Below are 23,613 nucleotides of genomic sequence, written 5' to 3'. Positions count from 1 at the left end.
GAGCGCAGGGATAATCAGCAGCTCCAGAATACTCTTTCCCACCCCGCATGCATCTCCACAACCTGTGGAAGTGTGTTCTTCTCATTAATAATAAACAGAGAGGTAAGACCGTCAGCAAAAGGCATTGTAAGGAGGTGGGTGATGTGCTGGTACAAACTTCCAGTACCTGAAGGGAGCCTACAAGAAAGATGGAGAGAGACTATTTACAAGAACATGTAGTGACAGGACAAGGGGGAATGGCTTCAAACTCAGGGTAGGTTTAGATTAGGTATTAGGAAGAAATTTTCTCTGGGCAGCCTGCTCAGAGCAACTGTGGCTGCTCCATCCCTGGAAGTGTTCAAGGCCAGGCTGGATGGAGCTTGGAGCAACCTGGGGCAGTGGAAGTTCTTCCTGCCCATAGCAAGGGGCTAGACTGACATGATCTTTCAAGGTCACTTCCACCCTAAACCATTCTGATTCCCTGAAATGGGGAGCATGGGGATAATCAACGTTTGAGAAAGATTAACCATTTTACAGGTTTTTTTTGATATTTATAAGGTAGAGTTCATGGTGATGGCAGGCAGTAGCAGCTCTGCCAAACCGTACAGCATTCTTCGGGAGAGTACTCCCACTGTGCCACATGCACTCGGAAAGGTCCGGAGCCCGGCTCGGGCAGCAGCTGAAGCACCAGTCTCTCCATGGCGAGACTACTCCAGAACAACAGTCCCTCCTGCCGCCTCTAGCGCTGCTTTGATCTTCTCTGCTTCCTCCTTGGAGGCGTTTGCCTTGATCTCCTGTGGAAGGGACTCCACCAGCTTCTTTGCCTGTGAGAGGGACAAAGTACGAGGCTTGTAAACAGGCTTTCACTAACTGGATTATTGGATTTAGAGCCATGATCCTGACCTCTGCTTAAGCCAACCATGGAAATTCGCTGACCAGCACAAACCCTAAGACTTACACTTGAACAACAGCACAGCCCACCAGAAGGCAGCTAAACCTGACTGCAAGCGATGGCACATCTGCTGGGAAACCTTTTCCTGCAATCCACTGCTCTTAAATTTTTCTGCTGTGGGCATGGTGCTCCCAGATGTGCCCCCAGCCTGCAGAGGTGTGGTGCAGGCACACCCCGTGCACTGGCCTGCTGAGGCAGCATCCGCCTGGTGCTGGGCTGGCTCTGCTCAGTGACAGTGTTTTGGTTCACATACTTGTACCAGCAGGAGGGGAGGCCAGTGCAGGGTTTGGACACAGCTGCACTGGCTGAAACAGAGTTCCAGCACAGACTACTTGATAACAAAGTACTCTGATGTTTTACGGACTCTTAAGGCAAAACTACTGATACTAAGCAGCACTGCAATACTTAAGGCAAACTGAAAAACTGTTGAGCTGTTAATTTAAAGAGTTAATTTACTGCAGTGCTGCTATTGAGGGGACAAGCCCCTGCTGCTCTTGCAGGTAGCAGCTCTCTGCCACAGCACTGCAGGGGTTTAGCACCCACTGGACTGGCCACTGTGCTGGCAGAAAGGTTTTGTCCTTTCGATTTCTGCTGGGTTCAATGCCTACGTGTCTGTAGTGGTAGAAAAATGCTTTCTTTGCTGTGTTTAGAAGGCACAGATGTGTGGGCAGTACTTGGTGGGGGCAGGAATGCCTCTGCCCACCAGGACAGGCCTTGGACAAAAGCCTGTTCAGGCTCACTGCAATGAGGACAGGCAACACAACACAGGTTATTAATTCCTGAACCCTGTTCAGCAAGGTGTGACTCCACTCTAAAGCAGCCCCGGTAAAGAGAAGCAGCTGTCCCTGGTGTTCAGTGGCAAGAAGAGCAGAGCCCAAGTCAAGTGGGATCCGTGCAGCACTAGCCATGGGGCAGAGGCAGCATGCTCTTAGTCCAGCTAGAGCCCAGGGCTGGTGGTGACAGAGGGCAAGCATCTGCTGGGCAGCTCCCAGTGATCTTCTTGAGGTGCAGCCAGCCTCGGTCTGGTGTGTGCTGATCACGCACCTATCTCATCATGCAGTTGTTGCCACAGGACTGATGTTTGGGTCCCAACAGTGCCCAAGGTAATCACTCTATGTGCTTCCCTCCATAACATCAGCAGCCTACAGGCCATGGGCAGACCCCCCCAAAAACCTTGTAAAAAACACCTTGACTGGATGGCACTAAAATTTACAATAAAAGGGCTTTGGCTCCACTTTGAACACAACCTCTGCAGGTAGAACCTCCACAACTGTTTGTGTGTGTGTTTCACCCAAAGTGCTTGGTACATCACACGTGAGCTTGCCTGCAAAAACTGGCACCTACAAACAACTCATCCAGCAGGTGCCACATGCAAAGCCAAGCTCACTTAGCATCAGCTCTCCAGTAAATTATCTGCTGATTGTATCTATTACAGGGTTTGGCATTTTCATGTTTGCTTGGGACCAATAATAGATGAACAACTTCCAGATAAACAGCTTCCAGAGGAACCATACTGACAGTCAGGTAATTATCCCCATGGGATAGCCAAACTTGTACCTGTGCCACTGGCCTTCTCTGCTGCCTTTGCAATGCAGTAATAAGAATGGGTCAGAAGATTATCTGCAAACATTTCTGCTCTCCTGGGCTACAATAGGAGCTGACACTACAATGCTCAGTGTTGCAGCTGGAATACTGAAAAGAGCTACTATTGACCCCAAGATATGAAAGCATCACCCTGTGGAGAAGTGCAGCACATTACATGCTTTAGCAGTAGCAGCTTCATCACCCAGCATGCTGAGTCCTCATCCGAGGTCAAGGGCCTGAGCTCAGACACTGCCCAGGGCTGAGGCCCATCTCCTCCAAGGAAAGAAGCAGCACCCCATCTATAAAATGAAGGGCCCTGATAAGAGCTGGAAGCCTGGATTGCAAAATGTGTGAATTGGAGAGGCTTGTTTAAATCCAGAAATACATAGGCTTTGGGAAAGGCAAGCCAAACCCAGTTGTAGCTGTTGGCTACTCCTGAGCTCTGCAAGAAAGCTCACAGCAGCTCTCAGGTTTGGAGAAGCTGAGGCTGGCATGAACATCTCTGAGTCCTTTGTTCTGAGCCTCCTCCTTCATCCCTCTGCTTCTGTGCTTCTGAATGCACAAATCCAGGCTCCTTTTCAACAGAGAGCCGAGGCTGCTGGACCTGGGAGCACACACCAGAGCCTGGGGCAGCACTTCCTCACCTGCACGAGGTTCACTCCTGGCACGAAGTTCTTCACCTCCTTGATCAACTTCACCTTGTCAGTGGCCTTCAGCTCCGTCAGCCGGACGGTGAAATGAGTCTTCTCTTTCTTGAGCGGGACCTCCTCCTCCTCCTCCTGGAAGCATCCGGAGCGCGGTGAAGCCCCCCGGCCGAGCCCGCCCCTGCGCGTGGGGTCCCCGGGGCCCCGCTCCCGCCCCTCCCGGAGCGCCCGGTACCTGCGGAGCCGCCTGGGCGGGCAGGACGGCGGCGGCGGCCGCCGCGGGCATCACCCCCACGTCCGGGATCTTCAGCGTCTCCTGCGGGAAGAGCAGCGGCGCCAGCGGCCGGTCAGGCGGCGCACGCGGCCGGGCCGGGCCGGGCCGGGCCGCCCCCGCACCCACCTTGAGCAGCGCGTTGAGATCGGCCACCTCCAGCAGCGTCAGCCCCGCGATGTCCCGCACCAGCTGCCGCACCTTGGGCGAGTACTCCTTGGCGGCCGTGTCCAGCGGCGCCCCGGCCAGCGCCTCCGAGCGCCGAGCGGGGCCGGTGCCGAGCGGCCGCAGCCCGGCGGGGAGCCCGCGGGGCCCGGGGCGCGGCGGCAGCAGCGGCGGCAGCGGGAGCAGCAGCGGCGGCAGCAGCGCCCGGCGGGCGGCGGGCAGCGCGGCGGGCAGCATGGCGGCCCGAGGACACCGAACGCTCCGCCCGCGCTCCCGGCGGGCCCCTCGGTACCGACGGAGAGCCAATAGTGACAAGAAGGGCAGCGAACCAAGGCGCGATGGGAGATGGAGGCAAAATCAATCGTAATAAATCCATTACTACTCATGAGTAAGAGTAGAAAAAAAAAACCACGCCTGAAGGAACAGAAATTGCTTCCTCTCCCGAATGTTTGGAAGGATAATTGGTTATATTTATACACTGTACACCAGGGTTAAAGGTAAAGGTAAAATTGAAAGTGTAATGAATGCAAATTAAAAGAAACAAAAATAAAGTCTGAAAGCCTTGTCGTTTTACCTTTTCGATTTTCACTAATTGCAGTAATACATTCTAACGCTCCATAAAGCTTAATAATTTCGGGTTACGCATCTACAGCATAGAAACATTCCAGACACTGTAGGGAGGAAATGCAGGCGGCCGAAGGCCGGTGTGAGCTGAAGCTGGCCAGCTCTGAGGGACCTGCACCCGGAGCAGCACACGAGGCCGCGCTTCGTTCAATACTTTATTGTCACCGATAGCGCTCGGTCTCCGCCGAGAGCGGCGGGCACGGGGACAGGCCGGGCCCGGCCAAGGGCCCCGGGCCCGCGAGGGCGCTGCAGGGAGCGGGGCTCAGCAGGGATGGGGCAACGACAGGGGCAGGCCGAGCTCCCGCCCGGCCCGGGGGCCGCCAGCTGCCGAGGGTGGGCGCGGGGAGCCGGGCTGCCCCAGGCTGCAGGGCATGGGGGGGCTGCACCCTGCCCCTTGGTCCCCAAAGCCGGCAGTAGGAGCCTGTGGCCCCACCGCCCCTGGGACACGGGGTCGGGGGCAGGACGAGTAGTCGAAGTACAGAGTGATTTCGGATGAAGAGTAGTGTTTCACTGGACCCACGGGACCCCTGAGATCCCTGTGCCCTGTGGCCGCGATCAGTCAAACGAGATGAGCTGGGCCTCTCCGCTGCCTGGGGGTTGCTGCCCAGGAGCAGGTGCTGCTGGGGGCTGCTGCTGGGGGGGACCCCCAGCTGGGGCCACCTGGAGCAGAGGAAACAGCTTTGTTAGTGTGTGGCTTTGTTGGCATATGTGCCCCACTGGGTCCTGGCCCCCTGGGCTCGTAGCACTCACCTGTTGGTAGAGGGGCTGCTGCCCGGGCAGGTAGGACTGCTGGGCTGGCAGGCTGCTCAAAGCTGTGTCCTGGCCTGGCAGGGCAGACATGAGACCCTATGGGAATGAGGGTGGGTGTCAGAGGGGCTGGGGTACATGCAGCACCCACGGGGCAGTGGTGACTGCCCCCAGCCTCCAGCAGACCTCCCCCAGGATGGCTCCATGGGCTGGAGCCCATGCACGCCTTGTTGCCCCATGCCCAAGCAGGGAGCACTCACCTGCATGCTGTAGGGCTGGTAGCCCATGGAGACAGACTGGCTGCCCATGTAGCCCATGGTGCCCGACTGGGGCGCCTGAGAGATGGCTGGCATGCTCTGCGACTGTGAGGCTGCAGTCTGTGGGAAGAGGCTGGTGAGAGGTGGCACAGACAGCAATGGCTCACATCTCCAGACAAGGCCCTTGAGCCCAGAACTGGATCTAACTCCAGCCCACTTCCACAGCAAGAGCAGCAGATCTCAGAACCAACCAGCCCATCCTCCCTCCTGCTCAGAGATCCCATTGCTGAGTTTGGGCACGTTGCCCAGCCCCTCAGAACCTCCCAGCCCTCGTCCCAGTTGGCTGCAGGCTGCGCTGCCTCACTTGCCTGGTAGCCCTGTGTGGGTGTGGGCTGGTAGGATGAATAAGCGGGGGTGGTGGTGGGCACTGCCGGCCCCTGCTGAGGCCCCTGCCCACTGCTGGCACCTGGCTGGTACATGTAGGCATTCACCATGCTGGGATCTGGGTGGAGAGAGCAGAGGTTGGAGCAGCCACCTTGGGCTCACCCCTGCCCACAGAGGCTGAGTTGCCCAACGTACCAGTCCCGGTGACAGGCATGGCAGTGTATGGCCCAGTTCCCCCCTGCGCAGCCTGGTTCATGTACACGCTGTGCATGGGAGAGCCCTCCACGGAGCCAGCTGGGCTGAACGTGCCAGGGAAGCTGGTGGGCCCAGAGGGCTGGTAGATCACCCCACTGGCTGCAGGCATGGCCTGGAGCTGGTGGAAGAAGGAAAGCCAGCTTAAAGCTGGAGTCCCTGGAACCTGGCAAGGGGAGCCTACGCCAGCAGCTGTACCTGGGCATAAGGCAGTGAGAAAGCTGGCATCTGGGCTCTCATCTGGATGGTCTGCTTCTGCTGCTCCAGGCGCAGCTGCCTCTCCTTCTCCTGCTCCTGCAGTCGCTGGATGGCCAACTGACGCTGCATCTCCAGATACTCCTGCGGGAACAGGGTTGTGGTGGCTGGGAGCCATGATACCACACAGCCTCCCCTACCAGGGCAGCCATCCCTGCCAGCCCTGCGCTGGGCCACAGTGCAGGCAGGCCTGGAATACCCTGGACATGCTTCCCTGCCTCACCTGCTTCTTCTGCCTCATGATCTCCAGCTTCTGTGCCAGCTGGATCTGGCGCTGCCGCTCTGCCTCCTCCGCTGCACGGCGCAGCTTCTCCTGGTGCTCCTCCCGCAGCGCGTTCAGAGCCCCACGTGCATCCCGGATCTGGGCCAGTTTGTCCTGCAGGCCTTCATAGTACACTGGGGAGAGAAGGGACAGCCTCAGGAACACGGGGACAGAGCACCTGGACTGCCCCCGCCCTCCACACTAGATTCTCTCCGGTGACACTGCGTCATGGGAGTGCTGAACCCTGACACTATGGAGCCCTGGCTGCCGCCCACCCATGCCCAGGGCAGCAGCTCCCCCCGCTCCCACGCACGCCTGCGCTCATCCAGCTGGTTGAGCAGCTCCAGCAGCTGCGGGTGCATGTTGTTGATGGACTGGAAGAGGGACAACACGGCAGAGTCGTTGGTGATGCTGCGGCCTCGCATATGGTTGCTCTTCATGCGGTTGACGAACGTGGTGACTGCGTTCTGCAGTGCCTTCAGGAACTGCTCGTGGTTCTCCTCGGACTCACCATTTTGGTACTGCTGCTGGAAGGAAGGATGGGGCAGCCAGTCAGCTGTGACCTCCCAGTGCCAAGAGGCAGCAGCCAGCCTGCAGAGCCCAAGACTCAGGTGCTTCTTGCCCCTCAGTAAGTGCCAGACCCAGGCACAGGCCCCCTCTTACCTCAACCACCCCAAGAGGGGCAGGGTGGGCCTCCCCAGGCTGCACAGCTGGCTCTGTCAGGGACAGGGGTGCTGATGGTGTGGGGCTCTTGCGAACCTCCTCCTGTTTCTTCTCCCAGTAGTTGCGGTTCAGGTACCGAGCCAGCTGCCAGGAGGAGAAAGAAGATGAGCATCACTGCCTTGCAGGAGCAAGCCTGTGCTGCAGACTATCAGGGCCAGGATCTTTACCTCTGGGTCAATATCCTCAGCCAAGGGAGCAGAGGAATTCTGGAAAGAGACAAATGGAGAAATGCAGTTCAGCAAAACCAGAGATCACCAGGTCCCACAGAAATGTTCAGCTCAGACCTGGCCATGTATGACCACCAGTGCTGAGCACCAGTGAGAGCCTCAAAGGGGACACAAGCTGAGAGTGGAAGCACCTAAGTCCTATCTGAGAACACACCTTCTTGCTGAAAAACAGTGAACAAGCAAGGGATGGAATGGGGCAAGTATTTTCCCTCAGTAAGGGGATTAAATTGGACACAATCAGGGCAGACTTGGGCTCAGGAAGAGGCCTGTGTCCAGCCACTTCACGTCCAGGAGCTGCCACAGACATACCACGGGTGGGGAGTAGAGCGTGCTGACTGGGGGAGCCGATGACGTGACAGGAGTGGGCTCAGCCTTAGGGTACATGGAGTAGGTTGTTTTCTGCCTCTGCAAAAGAGAAAAAGAGTCTAGGATTCTCCAAACCAACCACAACACAGCCTGTGCCCAGCTCTGCTTTCACTCACTCCACAGGCTTTGAGTCTTGCTCACAGCAGGACATGTTCAGAGACCTGTTATGGCCCAGCACAGATGGGCTGAAGAGCAACAACCCCTCCCAGATCCCAGCAGCAAACAAACCATTCTCTCCTTCTCCTCAGCCTCTGACTGAGACAAGGCAATAGCCAGCTGGAGCTCCTCTTCCTCTTGCAGAGCTGTCTCATCACGCTTTGGAGGCAGCTGGAAGTGGAAAGATGAGGAGGTGGTCAGTAATGGGATCAACAAACAGGTCAGGATCACCAAATCACCTATGGGGCAGGTGCTCACCTGGGACTGCTGAGACAGGGGGCTGGTCAGGTACTCAGGGGGCAGTTCAGAGGCGGCAGCAGCTTTACCCTCAGTTTTCCTGTAGTGACAGGTGATAGTATGGACTGAATGATCCCTTCCCTGAACCAGAGCCCAGCTCTGCACTATGTTCCAGCAGCAAACCCCACTCCCAGGAAGGAAGAGGGCCCAGCCCAGCCTGCACAGCAGTGAAGCCCTCGCTGTGCTCTGCAGGGAGTTAGTTCAACACCATGCTTCCCCCCTCCAAGTCCCAGCTGTTGCAGGCAAAGAAACCCACCACAAAGGGTACTGACTTGTTGAGATGCTCATAGCAGGGCTCACAGACTCTCACTTCCTTCTCAATCCCAAACTTGGGGATGGTGGAGTATTTAGAGGAGCATTTTCCACAGAAGATCTGCCCGCAGGCCCGGCAGTGGTGCTGTGAAGGACAGGAGACATGAGTGTGGTGGCAAGACATTCCTTCTCCTTTAACCAGCATCACTCAGACACTCCTGTCACTTCCTTGCCAGCAGCCAGGAAACATGGTCTGTCCCCAGCACATTTCCACACAGCAAGTCCTGCAGGGAGTTCTGCAAGTCCCAAGGGCTGTGTAGAGCAGGGAACCCAGAGGAGCAGGAGCTGCACCCACCTTCCGTGTCACAACGCCAAACTGCACGCGGCACCTGTGACACTCTTCTGCATCCACCCAGTCTGGAGCCTGTAGGGGTCAAGGGAAAGGGCGTAAGGAGGGAGAAGTGCATCTGCACCGGGCCTTTCAGGAGCCCTGATGGCCAACAGGGCTCTCATGTCTCATGGGGGAGACTGGAGGCATTGCAGTTCAACAGGAAATATTTATTTCCCTCAGTTATCTCCTCTCATGTTCCTCAGAGACTGTGATGCTTTCCCAGTCAGTACAAGATTTGCTAGGAAAGTGTCTGCACAGCAATCGCTTCAGCAATGCCCTGCTGCCATGTCCAGCCTGCCAAGTTGCTGCAAGGCCAGTGAGCAGGAGGAATGATGAGTCTGACTCCCTGTCCTGGTCAGTTCTCCCAACAAGGTCTCCAACCCACATAAAATGGAGGAACGCAAGACCTGCAGGTTTGGCAGGAAGGGGATGGGAAAGCAGGCCTGTCCCACAGTGCCAGCTGCTCCCCCCACCACAGAGCTCACCCTCTCTGCAGCAAACATGGCATCGCTTTCCTTGAACTCTGGGAAGACGTGACCTGCAGGAGAAGAAGTGGAGCCCCGTTGTGAGAGGAATCCTCTGGCACAGGGAGGCCATGTGCCTGCAAGCTCATGCCATAGGTGCCAGCTCTGCAGCACCTCTTGTCTTGACCAGTACCTCCCTCTGACACACCAGAAACAGGCTCCCCTCAGCCATGGTCTGAAGACAATCCCTAGATGTTTCCCTTACACACCCACAAGGGACATCATAGGCCTCTGGATAAGGCTTCTCAGTTCTTTGAACTGAGGGGGATAAAGAGCCCAGCAGGCAGGGCTGAGAGTTTCAGCCCTTGAAGGGCCAGAGCTTGGCAACACCAGCTCAGGATGGTGGATCGACCCTTCAAGCTTGTGCCACTGCATAGAGTTTGTGATGCACAGAAGGAAGCAGAGGCAGCAGTGTGTCCCTGCCCTTGAAGTGCACCCTGCTGTCCTGGGACAGAAGGGAAAATGTCACACCAACACTGTGTCAGCAAGTGTGAGTGTGGACCCATCTTGGGAGCAGGAACAAAAGCCTGTGAGGAAGGAGCTGCCCCACAGCAAATCCCTCCCAGAGGACACGATGACTTGCTGCCAGTCTCCCCAAGAACAGCTGCAGCTCCTGCTTTTCAGGTTTCCCTGCCAGCCCCGAGGCACTGGCTGGGCTGGAGGCCCAGAGCAAGGCTGCCCTGGTCCTGGGAACACTGGACTGTCCCATGTCTGCAGCACCCTCAAGGGTTCATTGGGTATTGGGAACCAAAAGCTCTGCTGCAAGTCCAGACTTTGCTCACACCAGACAGGGAACTGCCAAGGCAGAGCTGCTTCACCAGGTGTCCCCTCACCTGTGGCCACAGTCCTCACCTTCAACCTTCATTATCTGATAGGTGTCCTGCACCACCTTGTACTTGGGCTCATTGCGGAAGGCATGAGCCCAGGCCTGGATGAGGTACAGGATCTTACTGCGGACACTCGTCTCCACTTGCCTCTGTGCAGGAAGAGAGGAGAAAAAAACATCACAGAAAATGTCCCTGAAACCCTAAGGATGGTGTGAACCCCCTGAAGAGAAGCCAGAAATACCATTCAGGAAAGAGAGACTTTAAGAGTACTCGGCAGAGGCAAGAGCTGTCAGAAACCTGCAGTAAGGACAATGCACAGCACAGACAACAGACCCCCTCAGCTGCCCCACTGCACCCTCCAGCACAAACAACAGAATGTCCTTTGGAGCAGCACAGACCAACTAAACAGAGCTGTGGCCTTGATGCTTAGAGCAAATGCCCAGCAGCTCTGTCCACCTCCTCACCAGAGCCACCCATCCCACACTCAGAACACGGTGGAGCCCCAGCTGCCCCGTACAGCACAGCCCGCCTGGCCTGCCCACTGACAGTGGTGGAGGTGCCTGGAGGGTGTCAGCACCTCCACTCCAGGAGTTCTCAAAGCCATCTCAGGATGTGACACAGCGAGGACAGCTGGGACATCTGCCCTTTGGACGCAGGAGCAACTGCATCACGCTTCAAGGAACTGGAGGAAAGTTGGCAAGCCTGTTCTGACCTCAGCCAGCCTCAGCCTCGCATCATCAGCTGCCCAAATGATCACATCCACATGACTGGCTGTTCCAGAAATCCCCAGGAAGCACAGGAGCACTGTCAAGCTCTGATTTTAGCCAAGACCTTGATCCACACAGCATCACTTACTGACAATTCTGGGAGCTCCAACTTCTAGAACGTTTGGCAAAATCCTGCATTCCATACATGTCACAGCCCTGACATGGACTGTTTTACCAGCATCGGGTGTTCATGAGCAGCAAAGTTCCAAGTGTGGGAGGAGAATGGAGCAGTTGGGAAACTCCTGAGGCAGGCAAGGACTGAGAGAACCACAAAATCCCTGGATCTGATTCAATCTCCTTAGCCCTTGGAGCAGCTGTGCTACCACACCTGGCTGTCATGCTATGGCAGTGTTCCTGTCTCAGAAGATGATCCTGCATGGAGACTGAGTCAGACCTAACAGGAAGGTGACAGGAGAAGACACCTTGCTCGGTGTGTGAGGTGACAGGACTCACACAGCTCATCCTCCAAGGATCTGGGTCACCTGTTTGTTTATTTCTGGTGTAAGACAGAAGCTGTAAGAAGGAACAGTACGATTCTAATAAGCTCTTGTCTGGGCATTGCTGTTCTGAGCTGCAAGCTGGAGACAGGAATTCTCATTTCCACTTCACCAATGGAATTCCCCAGTCCAAGGACACATGAAGCTCCAGCAGGCATCAGACTGGTGACAGCTTGTAACAACAACTTGCCAGTGCCAGCAGCCATGGTCACATCCTGCAGAGGTCCTGAACAACTCAACGTGCCAATGAAATGGCCATGACACAGAGGCAGCTCCAGTTGGTTTTTCCTTTGTTTCTTGCCTATGTGTCTCACATTGCTCCATGGGAGGGAATTCACCTTGCCACTGCCCAGGTCCTTGGTACAGGTGCCACGCCGTCATCTGTTTCCCTTTGCTGTCCAAACCCAAGTGTTGCATCCAGAAGCATTTCTCATGGAATGGCCCAGGCCTCGGCAGCACATTCCTGCCACTTCACAGTACAGACAAACCTCTGCTCCCACCACATTTCCTCTTCCCAGAAGCCCTCCTTCCTTGCCTACACTCACCCTTTCACACCACACGATAGTCTGCTCTTTTCTAACACGTGTTTCCAATTTCCCTTCTGCTCCTTACCCAAAGAGGACACGAGAGGACACATACATTTCTTCCTGCTGCTGCTGATGCTTTTCCACAGGCAAAAAAATGACAATAAAATACATCTATTTACCTTGAGTATTTCCTTCAGCTCCTCCATGGTCTGTTTATTGGCCACCTCATCATGGACTGTTTGGCCACAGTTTTTAACGACCGACTCCATGACCTGCAAGGCCCAAGACAACATCAGCCCAGAGCTTCCTGCCTCCCCTGCAACTTGTAGGGGTCCCAGCACACATTACAGGCTGAACACGGGGCACTACTTAAGCAATGAGGTGTGCTGGGGACATGTCAATCCACTCCCTGCAGCTGTCCTTCACCTCTGTGAGGGGCTGGGGGCCTTCTGCTCTGTGGAAAACCAACCCCAGGGAGAGCAGCCCAAGTCTCAGCTTTGCCTGTTCCAAAGCCAAGATGGAACTAAAGCATGAAGGGCCTGACCTGATCACCCCAAAACCTCTGTGCCAGAGTCAGGAAGAGGCTGGCTCCACACTGCGCAGCAGGAAGCTGTGCAGCCTGAAGGCAGGTAGTAAGAAGCCCCCGCCGTGCTCCCAGCCAGGTGCCGTTACCTCCAGTGCGTACAGGGCCACGTGGGGATTCTTGTCATTCACCTTCTTCTTGATGGCATTGACGGCGTATTTCGCTCTGGGTAGGGGAAGAGGGGACATGTTCTCAGGGGATCAAGGATCTGGGGGGAGATCCTGCCCGCTGCTGACAACGCAGCAATCCCCACCCTGACACGAAGGGCACAGTTAGCTCAGGGGTACACGATTCACTGAGTGAAACTGGGAAGGAATAAGAGCACTCAAGCTTGAGTTTCCCTAGGGGTTGTAGGCCAGGGGTAATCTGCAGCTCCCAGGGTCTGGGAAGCACACAGCACATCAGGGTGTGCTGTACAGCCCCTCTGATGCTCCTATGGAAGGGCACAAGGAGACGTGTGTCTCCACGGGCTGGCAGCTCCGAGACCCTCGAAGGGTCGGTCCTTCCTTGCACAGACAGCGGAGCTGTGCCCACAGCACGTCGGAAAGCCCAGGAGCACTTACTGGGTGTCTCCCTGACGGATCATGTCGCAGATCTGCAGGATGGATTCCCAGTCTGTCTCCAGCAGGAGCTGGCTCGTGGCTTTATCTGCAATGAACGAACGCACCGGGCCGCCGTGAGCGGCTCCGCTCCGCCGCGTCCCGGGAGCGCTCCGGGGATAAACCCAGATTCCACCCGGAAACCCTCCCGCCTCAGACACGCCCGGGCGCTCGGTAACCTCGGCACCGGGCTGCGGCACCGCAACCCGGCCCGGCCCAACCGGCGCCGTGCTCTGGGCCCGCCTGCTGCCGGGGCCGAGCGCCGCGGACCCCGACCCGGTTCCCGTCCGGCCCGCCGAGGGAGCGGCCCCCGTACCGAGAAGCCGCTCGAAGGTGCCGCCGCCGCGCCCCATGGTGTCCGCCCGCCGCCGGTCCGGCCCGATGGCTCCGGCCCGGTCCGACCCCCGCCCCGCCGCGGCCCTTCCGCTTCCGGCTTCCGCCGGGCGGGGCCGCTTCCGCCGGGGCGGCTCCGCCATGGCCGCGGGGCGCTGCCCGCCCACCTTCCTGCTGCTGGGGGCGGCGGGCGGCGGCAAGAGCCTCCTGGTGCGGCGGCTGCGCCATATCCGTGGGGCACCGGGCACCGGGCACCGGGGAGGGGCGGGCGGGGGTCGGGGTCGGGCCCCGTGCCGTTCCCGGAGCCGCTGCGTCCTTAACGCCAGGCACAGCTGAGCGCCGAGGAGCCCGCGGAGCTGGGCGAGCCCCCGGCCACGCTGCCCACGGTAGGTGCGGCCCGGCGGGGCCGAGCGGCGCCGGCACGGCCGAGGCGCTCCGCGGAGAGCCGCAGGCAGCCGGGCGCCTGTCCCGCAGGTGGGCACCAACCTGACGGACCTGCGGCTGCCGCGGGCGGTGACCGTGCGGGAGCTGGGCGGCTGCATGGGCCCCATCTGGCACAGCTACTACAGCGAGTGCAGCGCTCTCCTGGTGAGCAGCACCGCGCACCGGCCCGGGGCCACGGTCCCGAGGGGAGAGGGGCTTCCGGGGCTGGGGTCGGCCGGTCCCCTCGGTTTCGCCCCGTGGTGGGATCTCCCTCCTCCGTGCCCTGCTCTGGCCCAGCCCGGGCCGGGGTTGCTCTCGGCACACTCGCACCCTGCTTTTCCTTCTGCCCTCCAGTTCGTGGTGGATGCCTCCAACCCCAGCCAGGTCTCCTCGTCCTGCGTCCAGCTGCTCTCTGTCCTCTCTGCAGCGCCGCTCGCCTCTGTGCCCGTCCTGGTCCTCTTCAACAAGATGTGAGGAGGAGGATCAGCCGAAGGCTGGGGATGCCAGGGAGCAGCGGCTGTGCTTTGCTGCACTTCCCAGGCTAGAGTCCCCTGAGCCGGGACAGGGGAGCCATCGTGGCTGGCTGATGCAGCTCCCCTCTCCCCATTGCAGTGACCTGCCCTGCTACATGTCACTGGTGGAGATGAAGTCACTGTTCCGCATGCAGGACATCGTGTCCTGTGCTACGCAGCCCATCACGATGCTGGAGACCAGCGCCCGTGATGGCACCGGCCTGACCGATGTCCTGCAGTGGCTTCGGACCACCCTCAAAGACCCCTGCTGACCCCAACCCTGCCAGGTGCCTGTGGCAGCCCTGGACAATCCTGTCACAGGAGGTGGTGAAGGAGCAGCTGCCCTGCCTGGGGTTGGGAGCAGAGCCCAGGACAGTGCCTTGGGCTGTTGATGGACTGGATCCCTGTAGGACTTCACAGTAAAACTCCCACTGAACTGTCCAGGCTGGTGGCTGCCCTGTGCTCGAGGGGAAACCCTGGGCTTTTGGGGAACAGACAAGCAGAAGCCACAGAGGCCAGACCATGCTGGCACCTCAAGGCACAGGAGGGGTTCCTGCAGTGGGGCTGGGGGCTGCAGCAGCACCTGGGGTGCTAAGCATGGGGTGGATCAGGTCCCCTGGGTTTAAGACTGAGTGCATGTGGGGCTCCTGCCAGCAGCTCTGTCTGTGTGAGCCCAGGCACAGTGGGGTGACCTTGGGGAGGGTGTGGAAGGACGGGGCGACCTGGGTGGGTGTCAGGAGCTAGGGCACAGCCAGTGACTGGGGTGCTTCAGTCAGGGATGTCTCACAAGCTGCAGCAAATGCCAGCCCACAGCTGCTCTCCAGCAGTCACCTGGGCTCAGGCAATCTCAGAGTGGGTCATCCCAGAGGACATGGCACAGGCTTGCATCCAGACAGTTCTGGACTATCTCCAGTGAGGAAAACACCACACCCTCTTTGGGCAGTCTGTTCCAGTGTGCCGCCATTGGCACAGGGAAGTTCTTTTTAGTAGAATATCATAGAATATTGGAGGGGACCCATCAAAATTATATTCAGGTGGAATGTCCTCTACATCATTTCTGCCTGTTGCTTCTTGTCCCTTTGCTGGGCACCATGGAGTAGAGCCTGGTCCATCCACTGACACCTCCCTGCTGACAGATGGTGAGGTCCCCTGTCAGTTGTTTCTCCTCAAGGCTGAACAGGCCCAGCTCCTGGAGCCTGTTCTCATTAGAGAGATGCTTCAGTCGTGTCACCGTCACTGTAGCCTCTGCTGGACCTGCTCCAGGAGTACCATGTCCCTCTTGTCCTGAGGAGCCCAGAACTGGACGCAGCACTCCAGCTGTAGCCTCATGAGGGCTGAGTGGAGGGGCAGGACCACCTCCCTTGACCTGCTAGTGATGCTCTTGCTAATACACTGCAGGAAGAGGTGGGGCTGCAGAGAGAACCTGCCCTGTGCCCACACCACTGAGCAGTGTCTGTCCATGCTGGGCCTGTGCTCACGCTGATGGCCCAGCCCAGCTGGGCAGGCAGCTGCTGCAGCCGGCAGCCCTGGTGCCAAGTCACAGGGCACTGGTGGCTGCCCGTGCCTGGCACATGCCACAGCACACCCTGCCCTGTCAGTGCTGTGGCAGCTGCCATCCCAGGGCCTGGAGCTGCCAACAGCATGACATGGAGGGGAGTGGTTCTTGGTGCTGGGGGCTGCAGCCTTTACACCGTGATGGTGAGTGCCAGTGTGGTGACAGTGGCCTTTGCTCCAGCAGGGGAGAACTGGGCTCTGCCCCAGGCAGCCCCATGGGAAAGCAGCTGGTGCAAAGGAGCCCGAGCACACCCTGACACCGCTGCTGAGTCACCACCATCAATAGCACTGACAAACCAACCCTACCTGCCTGCTTCCAGCCCAACAGGTCCTGACACCAGCCAGAGCACTCCTGCACAGCAGCACTTTAATGGGCCAGGTCAGCTTGAGCCCACAGGGTCCCTGCCCAGCCCAGCATTAGGCATCGTGGTGATTCTTCCAAGTCCGTCCGACCATCCGGTGCAGTGGGTGCAGGGCTGCTGGGGGTGACCTTGTTTGTGGGACTGGAATCAGCCAGCTGCTCTCCTGCTGAGCCAGGCACTGGGCTGGAGCTGGGTCCATGCCTGGCAGCTCCTGGCTCCATGCTTGCTGTCCCTAGGCAGTGTGAAGGTGGTTGTGGAGAAAGCTCCATGGTCCACAAAGGATTCAGAAAACAGCCCAGGCACATGGGCAAGAGGAAGAGCTGAAGTAGTGAGCCCCCACGGAGCAGGGGTGTGCTGGACAGGCAGTCCTGCATGGAGCTGTGCCCTGGGGTGTGACAGCAGTCCTGCTTCCGTGCCTACTGCATCCCAGCAGCTCCAGGCAGCAGAAGCAACTGCACCCCTGTGATGCAGCATTCCCAGTGACATGGCCCAATGGGTCCTTGGCAATGGCAGGAGGGGAGTATCTTCCCCAGCACTCCATGGTCCCCCAGCTTCCAGGGCTGACAGATTCAGTCCCAGCTGCAAGCAGAGTTGGTTCCATCCCATTCTTTCCTGCGGAGCTTCACACTAGGAGGACAGAGTCCCTAAGATCCCAAATGGCAGAGGGGACTCCTAGGTGTCATCTCTCTCTGGGCCCTTGTTCCACACTTGCCTCCATCCTCCTCCTTGTCCCTGGGCCTCAGTAACACTGAGGATCGTGCATCCCTTGGGAGAGGCAGAGGAGCATCCGTGCTCAGCACGGCTGAACTCTGGGTGCCCTGGCAGCCCCACCCCACTGCCCTTCATGCTGGCCTCACCTGGGACTCAGAAACATCTGTCTCTGTTTGTAAACGGAGTGGAGCTTCTGAATGAGAAATACCTTATCTTCCCCTTCCTGCAAGATCAGAGACTGCAGTGAGCAGCAGTGGGGTGGCTGAGTGGCAGCACTGCTGGGGCCAGAGCCTGAACTGGCAGTGCTGGGACTGGGCCAGGCTGTGGGGACGGGCAGGGGCAGTGCTCACGCACGTTGGCAATCTGCTCCTGGAGCAGGCAGATGACCCTCTGGCGGCCTCTTACCACCTGGATGTTGAAGTAGATCACAGCTCTGCAACGACAGCAGGGATGGTGGCAGCCAGGCAAGAAGCTGAGGGACACTGTGCTCCTGGCACTGAGACTGGGCACAGGGATCTGGAGTGACACCTTGGCTCCCAGCCCCACTCATAGCTGTGACAGCAGGACCCTCAAAACGGGCCCAGGGTGCAGCCTTGGGCTCAACTCCATACTCACATCAGGGCCACAGACATGAAGAACAGGAGGCTGGTGTTCTCCAACAGATGCTGGTAGAACCAGGTAAACCAGGTGATATTGGGGTTGGACTTCTCCAGCACTAGCACCCAGTTCTTCCCTGACTTGTAGATGGTTTCCAGCCCCCGGAAGGGACCGCAGGTTTCTGATGGCTGCACCCTGAGCAAACAGACAGCAGGGCGTTCAGAGCAACGGGCAGCCCAGCAACTACAGGCTGCAGCCCAGGGCACTGCCTGTCTCAGATGTCCAGCTCTCCAGGGACCCAGCCTCACTGTGCCTGGCATCCCCAGGGCTGGGCAAGGGAGTCCTCATCCCTGCCTCCTGCACCAGCAACAGCTGGAGAAAGTGAGCACAGGCCAGCAGCTGGGAGGCAGCTCCCTTGCCTGGGGCAGCACCTCACAGCCTGCAGCTGGGGGATGCCAGGGACAGGGGCCATGGTCTCCCCAACCCTTCCTTCTCCAGGCGGCCAGGGGTCCTGTGCCCTGAGCCATGGATACTCACGACCAGATGGTGTAGGAGAGGAAGGCAGCTGCACCCAGGAAGGAGGGGAAGCACAGCAGAGTGATGAACATGGTGCTCATGCGCGATGCTTGCCAGGGCTTGCTGGGGGACTGGCAGTTCCGCATCAGGCTGGTCTGTGGATAGGGAGCAGTGTCCTGTGGGCTGCCAACTCCTGGAGAGCAGTCTGCACCCTGCTGCCCCTCCCTCCCACCCACTGCGAGCCAAGTGAGCTCAGTGACATCCTGGCTCCAGAAACTTCCACTCAGCCCCACAAGGATGAGGCTGCTCCAAGTGGCACCACTGCTGCAGCAGAGGGTGATGGTGACAGGGCATAGCATCCCTGCAGTTTCACCCCACGGGGAGCTGCAGGGGAGGATATCACACCTTTTTGATATAGAACAGCAGCAGCAGCTTCAGCATCTGCACAGCTGGCAGGAGCGGAGCGAAGAGAATGCCCAGCCTGGGAGCACAGGAAAGATGAGCTTGCCTGGGTCTGAGCCCCAGGGGACACAGTTGTGGGCACAGCTACAGCACCCACAGGGCTCCTGGGGACTACAAGGCACTTCATTTGCTAGCAGAGAAAGGAGCCACACCAGGCAGAAACATCTCACCAGGTCAGAGTCTGCCCATAGATCAGCTCCAGCACATTTCGGGCGATATCAAACTCTGGCCTCTGCTTTGTCTTCAGCCTCTTCTCCAAGATTAGCCTGGGTAGAAGTGGAACTCTGCTCCCACATGCCTGGGGGGACTTCACACCCCACCTTCCCCCTCTGACAGTAGCAGAGCCTGGGTGCACCAGAGAGCCGTGACCATGCAGGGATGTCACACTGGCAGGGGAACATGTCTCGGGGTACATTACCGCCAGATCAGCTCCCCAAAGAGTGTGTCCAGCAAGGTGAATATGAAATCCATCACCACAAAGCGATACAGGTCCTGCCCCACACAGGTCTCCCAGCACTGGGGAGACAATCAAGTGTGGCATAGAATCACAGAATGGTTTGGGTTGGGAGGAACCCTAAAGCTCATCTCTTTCCCCGTCCTGCCATGGGCAGAGATATCCTTTCATTAGACCAGGTTGCTCTGAGTCCTGTCCAACATGGCCTTTAACAGTTCCAGGAATGGAGCACCTACAGCTTCTCTGGGAACCTATGCTAGAACCTCACCACTGTCACAGGGAAGAATTTCTTCCTTGATATCTAATAGAGAAGATGCCACCAGCTGCTTGCACAACCCCATGCTCAGCCCAGCCCTCCATAGCAGTGATGCTGACCTCCTCTGTCGAGCAGGTAACGCTGCGGCTGAGCCACTGGTAGCACAGCAGGATGAGAACCATTGTCTTCAGAGTGAGGTTCCTGGGGAGCAGGAGCAGTACCAGAAGTCCCTGAGCCCAGGGGATGGGAGACCAAGCCCCACAGACGGGGTGTCTGGCTCCAAAGCCTTCCTGCCTGCCATAGGTGCAGGTGTAGAAGGCTCCCTCCACCACAGCCCCAGCCAGCCCACCTGATGATTGCCACGTAGACCTGTGTCACCGGGGAGTCCTGCTTCTCCCACATGGCCAGCAAGTTGTACAGGTGGGGCATCAAGGCATTGAGGAGGGACACCACAAGGGGCAGGACCAGCAGAATGGCTTCTTGCTGCCATCTGTCACTGCCCTGTGCTTGTTGCTCCTGCTGAACCTGGTGAGCAGGTACCGGGGTGAGTGCACAGCTGTTGGCAGCCAGGTGTGGTGTCCTTGGGGAGAGCAGCAACTGCCCAGGCCAGGAGCAGAGCTGCAACAGGGCAGTCCCTGCCTCTCTCCCCAGTATCCCAGCCCTGTCCCTCCAACCCCAGGGCAGGGGATCCCAGGGCAAGAGGCAGCACTCACCATGTGCATGTGTTCTGAGAAGTAGTGCACGGCCAGCACGCAGCCGGACACCGAGGCCAGGGCCAGGACCCAGGCCAGCAGCACTACAATGCAGTGGCCCAGGCACTGGCAGCGGCTCTGCGTGTGGGAACGGGAGCGCTGCTCCACCAGCAGCTCCTGGAAGAGAGCAGTGGCACAGCTGCCAAACCCACTTTGGGTCCGGAGCAAGGTTTCGTCCCACCGCAGCGCAGCGGGACCCAGAGGGCTGATGGCCAAGGCACTAGTGCAAGGTTGGGCTCTGGGGTGTTTTGGGTTAGGGTTAGCATCGCCCAACTCCTCCACCTTCAACTGGGTGCAGATGTTCTCACACTGCAGCTTCACCGAGCGCCTCTGGATCACCTTGAAGTCCCAGGCACAGAAGACTTTGATGGCCAAGTCCCCTGTGGAGCTTCCCACGCTCTCCCGAAAAGAGCGGGACACACTGCAGCGAGGTGAAGGGCATTAGGGATTGGGGCTGGGTAGGAAGGGGAAGGCTGGCAGTGCCACAGGTACTGCTGACCCACCTGTACACCAGCAGGATGCAGGTGACAAGGAAGGAGACCCCAATACTGAACAGGTAGGCCAGTGGCAAGTTGTACGGGAGCAGGGGGACTGCGAGGGGGCAGACGCTGCCCTTGGGACTGGAGGTGCAGGGGTCATTCAGGGTGACGTTGCTGTAGTAGCCGTAGTAGAGCAGTGAGTGTGTGAAGTAGCCCTGCAGGAAAGCACACGATGGGCCCCATGGTGACCTTGGCAGGCCTCGCAGCCTCCTGCTTAGCCTGGCACCTCTGTGCCAGCCTCAGGGACGCAGAGCCTTGGGCTGGGGCAGCACCACCTCATGCACCCACAGCACTGCTGGTTGTGGGGCCCAGGCTGTGTGAGGGCAAGAACTGGGGTATTATTACAGTGGGAAAGCAGGGCTGCCCCCCAGGCTTGGAGCAGCCTCTGGCCTGGGGGTGCCTGGGCCATGCTTACCGCTCCTGTGAGGAGCTCGAGGCCAGTGAAGGGCTGGGGGCTGACCGATGCAGGGGGGTACACAGCCTGCATGACCACCACAAAGGCCAGGAGGATGAAGAATGAAAAGAAGTTCAACATAAGGAGGGTCTTGAGGAAGAGGAAGTAGCAGAGGACACTGGAGCCAAAGCGGCCACCAATCTGCTTCAGGGCATAGTGCCAGGGCTGCGCAGTGCGGAGCAGGGAGAGGAGCCGGTACCAGAGACCTCGGCAGCCCTGGGGAGAGGAAAATGGGGAGAGCAGTGGGGCTGGAGACCTGCACTGGAGCCCTCACAGCCTCTGTGCAGACCTGTGCCCCTGACTTACGAGGACGACGCAGACCTTGGACCAACCACAGGGTGAGGAGGGGGCCCAGTGATGGGTGCGCTGCCTCAGGGGGCCCCTCTGCCCGCTCAGCTGCCGCCTGCCCAGAAGAGGGGTGTCAGAGGGTACCACAGGTCCTGGGACAGCTCTGGTTGTGGGAATCTGGCACTGGTGGAAAGGGTCCTACCGGAGGATGCGTTTCTCCGCCAGGCTGAGGGGCATGGTGAGCAGCATGTGGCTGCACTGGCTGGGTGAGAGGCTCAGCAGCTCCTTCACCAGCAGGCGCCGCTTCTCTGGGGCACAAGAGGCTCAGTGGGACACAGCTGGCCAGGTCATGGCATGCCTGTCCCTAACCCAGAGTAGGGACAGTGGCCAGCATTGCCTTCTCACAGTCTGGGGGACTCTCACCTTCCAGCGTGGCCCTGGTGGGGTCCGTCTCCAGGTCATACTGGCGCAGGCTGGGCCGTGCTGCACGGCAGAGCTGCTGCAGGGGTGGGCGGCTGCTCCGGCGCCGCAGCTGGGCCGTGCGGTTGCAGTACTGGGAGATGATGGCCCCAAGGTTGCGGCCTGTGGATCCAAGCAGAGCAGGGGTTGGGAGGCTGTGGGAGAGCAGGGCAGGCACGAGAGCTCTCCAAGGGGGTCTGGGACCTGGGGAAGACTGGGAAAGGGGGTGGCACCTACCGATGGTGCGGCTGGGCATGCTGGCCAAAATCTGCAGGGAGGCAGAGGAGTAGCTGGGGTGCTCCTCACCTTGCCCAGGCTCTGGCCAGGTCACAGCAGAGGCATCTGGAATAGCCAAGTAGGCTGGGGACTCTGAGAGAGGGAAGGCAGGATGCAGAGAGCCCATGGCTCATCCCTGCTGCCCTGCTCCAACATGTAGGCTAGATGTGTGTTCTTCCCAGAGTATCCCCTTCTCCAGGGATGCTTTCTGTGTCCCCAAGATCCGGTCTGCCCTGGCCTGCCCTGCTCTGCACTGGCCAAGGCATCAGTAGGCTGCTATAAATGCTCAGACCACAGCATTGACGCGTGACACAGCTGGCCCAGGCAGAGGGATGGCCCTGGGCACAAACACTGTCCCCAGCCTTCCCTGGCTGAGGCTGCTGCACTTTACCTCTGCCCCTCTCCTGCAACTCCAGCTCCAGCCCTGCCTCGATCAAGCTGCTCTGCTCCAGGATGAGCTGGTGGAATGAGGTGTGCAGGGCTCTCTCGTTGTCCGGACTGGGCTCCTGGCTGCAGGAACACGGGGACATGGTGGCACGGACACCCGGTGCCTGCAGGTCGTCCCTGGGATGCAGCTCCCGGGCCACGGCAGGGCAGCGGGGAGGGTGACACTCACCCATCACCCTCGGTGCCCTCGGGGACGTGGAGGGTGATGGAGGGCGGCTGGGACATCCTGCGAGGCCGGGCGGGTCCCCTCGCGAACAGACGGGCGCACTGGTCCCGGCAGCCCCCGCTGACCCGGCTCCCCCGGCTGCCGGGCCGGGGATGGAGCCGGAGCCGCTGCAGGGGACGGGCGGGATCGGGGAGTCCGCGGGGCTAAACCGGGACTAACCCCGGCTCCAGCCCAACCGGGCGGCAGGAAGGGAGGGCGGATGGGGCGGTACCGCTCCCGAGCGGGTTCCGCCCGCCGTCCCGGAACCTTTCGGGTCAGGCACGAAGCCTCCGAGCGCCAGTCCCGGCTCGGCTCGGGCCCGGAGCGGCCCTAAGGGGACACATCGGAACAAAGACCCCCCGTGCTCCCACCGTGTTCCCCCGCCCAGTGCCGCCTCCTTCCGCCCCTGCTCTCCCTCCTCCACCGCCCTCGGGCTCCGCAGCTCCCCGGGCGGGCTAAGGCTGCCTGCGGCAAGCGGCCGCCCCGGGGCTCCCCGCCAGGCCCCGCTCGCCCCGACACCGGGAACCGACGGGGCGCTCCCGGGCGCTCCCGCTGTCCGGGCGCGGCTCGCGTGGGCGCGGATCTGCGGGGAGGGTGGGGGCTCCCGAGCCCTGCCCGTCCCGTCCCATCCTTCTCGCCGCCTCCCGGTACCGGGTGGGGGCGGCGGGAGCCCCACAAAAGCCCCCCGTTTCCCCGTGGCTGCGCTCACCGGGGCCTGTCGGCGGCCGAGACGTGGGGCCGGCGCTCCCCGTCCCCCGTTACACCGGGGCGGAAGGAGGGACCGGGCGGGGCACCGGGACGCGGTGCGGGACCAGCGCGGCGCTCAGTGCCCGGGCGGGGGAGCCGCTGTCCCGCCGGACCGAGCCCGTCCGTCCCGCCCCGGCGCTGCCGGCCCGCCAGG

At 59.6% G+C, this 23,613-nt stretch overlaps 4 protein-coding genes and 1 long non-coding RNA gene across 10 annotated transcripts; 2 read left to right on the top strand and 3 right to left on the bottom strand.

Moving 5' to 3' along the window:
- Nucleotides 1–20: 20 nt before the first annotated feature.
- LOC147649849 (uncharacterized) lies at nt 21–2,424 on the top strand. Its single transcript, XR_015278076.1, has 2 exons — nt 21–102; nt 2,367–2,424. It is a non-coding gene; the product is annotated as an uncharacterized LOC147649849 (long non-coding RNA).
- On the bottom strand, nt 502–3,848 carry MRPL12 (mitochondrial ribosomal protein L12). The gene is made up of 4 exons (XM_086857625.1): nt 3,560–3,848; nt 3,395–3,475; nt 3,160–3,294; nt 502–803 (listed from the first exon to the last, which is right to left on the bottom strand). Exons 1-4 carry the CDS (start codon nt 3,830–3,832, stop codon nt 687–689), a joined length of 606 nt encoding a protein of 201 aa, XP_086713751.1. The 5' UTR covers nt 3,833–3,848; the 3' UTR covers nt 502–686.
- A 513-nt stretch (nt 3,849–4,361) lies between these two features.
- HGS (hepatocyte growth factor-regulated tyrosine kinase substrate) lies at nt 4,362–13,544 on the bottom strand. Of its 3 annotated transcripts, none has more exons than XM_086857614.1 (21): nt 13,429–13,544; nt 13,077–13,161; nt 12,603–12,678; nt 12,110–12,202; nt 10,165–10,288; nt 9,274–9,326; nt 8,753–8,821; nt 8,418–8,542; nt 8,107–8,185; nt 7,921–8,019; nt 7,636–7,731; nt 7,267–7,305; nt 7,040–7,183; nt 6,690–6,903; nt 6,338–6,510; nt 6,058–6,198; nt 5,803–5,980; nt 5,592–5,725; nt 5,227–5,343; nt 4,970–5,065; nt 4,362–4,879 (listed from the first exon to the last, which is right to left on the bottom strand). In XM_086857614.1, exons 1-21 carry the CDS (start codon nt 13,463–13,465, stop codon nt 4,775–4,777), a joined length of 2,277 nt encoding a protein of 758 aa, XP_086713740.1. In that variant the 5' UTR covers nt 13,466–13,544; the 3' UTR covers nt 4,362–4,774. The 3 variants fall into 3 exon arrangements, with proteins under 3 accessions (XP_086713740.1, XP_086713741.1, XP_086713739.1); XM_086857615.1 differs by having other exon boundaries at nt 6,690–6,900; nt 13,429–13,540; XM_086857613.1 differs by having other exon boundaries at nt 6,690–6,900; nt 7,921–8,185; nt 13,429–13,533.
- A 20-nt stretch (nt 13,545–13,564) lies between these two features.
- Nucleotides 13,565–14,821, top strand: ARL16 (ARF like GTPase 16). The gene is made up of 5 exons (XM_086857626.1): nt 13,565–13,672; nt 13,777–13,831; nt 13,920–14,033; nt 14,223–14,338; nt 14,481–14,821. The coding sequence occupies exons 1-5, from the start codon at nt 13,587–13,589 to the stop codon at nt 14,650–14,652; spliced, it is 543 nt and encodes a 180-aa protein (XP_086713752.1). The 5' UTR covers nt 13,565–13,586; the 3' UTR covers nt 14,653–14,821.
- A 493-nt stretch (nt 14,822–15,314) lies between these two features.
- On the bottom strand, nt 15,315–23,611 carry TMC6 (transmembrane channel like 6). 4 transcript variants are annotated; one of them, XM_086857612.1, is made up of 21 exons: nt 23,422–23,611; nt 22,677–22,840; nt 22,452–22,570; nt 22,022–22,126; nt 21,749–21,907; nt 21,528–21,633; nt 21,344–21,440; nt 20,999–21,253; nt 20,548–20,738; nt 20,327–20,465; nt 20,006–20,161; nt 19,642–19,817; nt 19,412–19,493; nt 19,001–19,098; nt 18,753–18,848; nt 18,526–18,601; nt 18,142–18,275; nt 17,623–17,799; nt 17,362–17,440; nt 17,154–17,230; nt 15,315–17,061 (listed from the first exon to the last, which is right to left on the bottom strand). In XM_086857612.1, the coding sequence occupies exons 2-21, from the start codon at nt 22,730–22,732 to the stop codon at nt 16,941–16,943; spliced, it is 2,499 nt and encodes an 832-aa protein (XP_086713738.1). In that variant the 5' UTR covers nt 22,733–22,840; nt 23,422–23,611; the 3' UTR covers nt 15,315–16,940. The 4 variants fall into 4 exon arrangements, with proteins under 4 accessions (XP_086713738.1, XP_086713737.1, XP_086713735.1 ...); XM_086857611.1 differs by having other exon boundaries at nt 22,677–23,042; nt 23,422–23,596; XM_086857609.1 differs by having other exon boundaries at nt 22,022–22,153; nt 22,677–23,042; nt 23,422–23,588.
- Between the last annotated feature and the right edge of the window lie 2 nt (nt 23,612–23,613).

This window comes from Cyanistes caeruleus, chromosome 19, assembly GCF_971803275.1.
Source record: "Cyanistes caeruleus chromosome 19, bCyaCae1.hap1.1, whole genome shotgun sequence".
Classification (NCBI taxonomy): domain Eukaryota; kingdom Metazoa; phylum Chordata; class Aves; order Passeriformes; family Paridae; genus Cyanistes; species Cyanistes caeruleus.
Note: the sequence above shows the minus strand (reverse complement) of the source record. Positions and strands in the feature narration are given on the sequence as shown.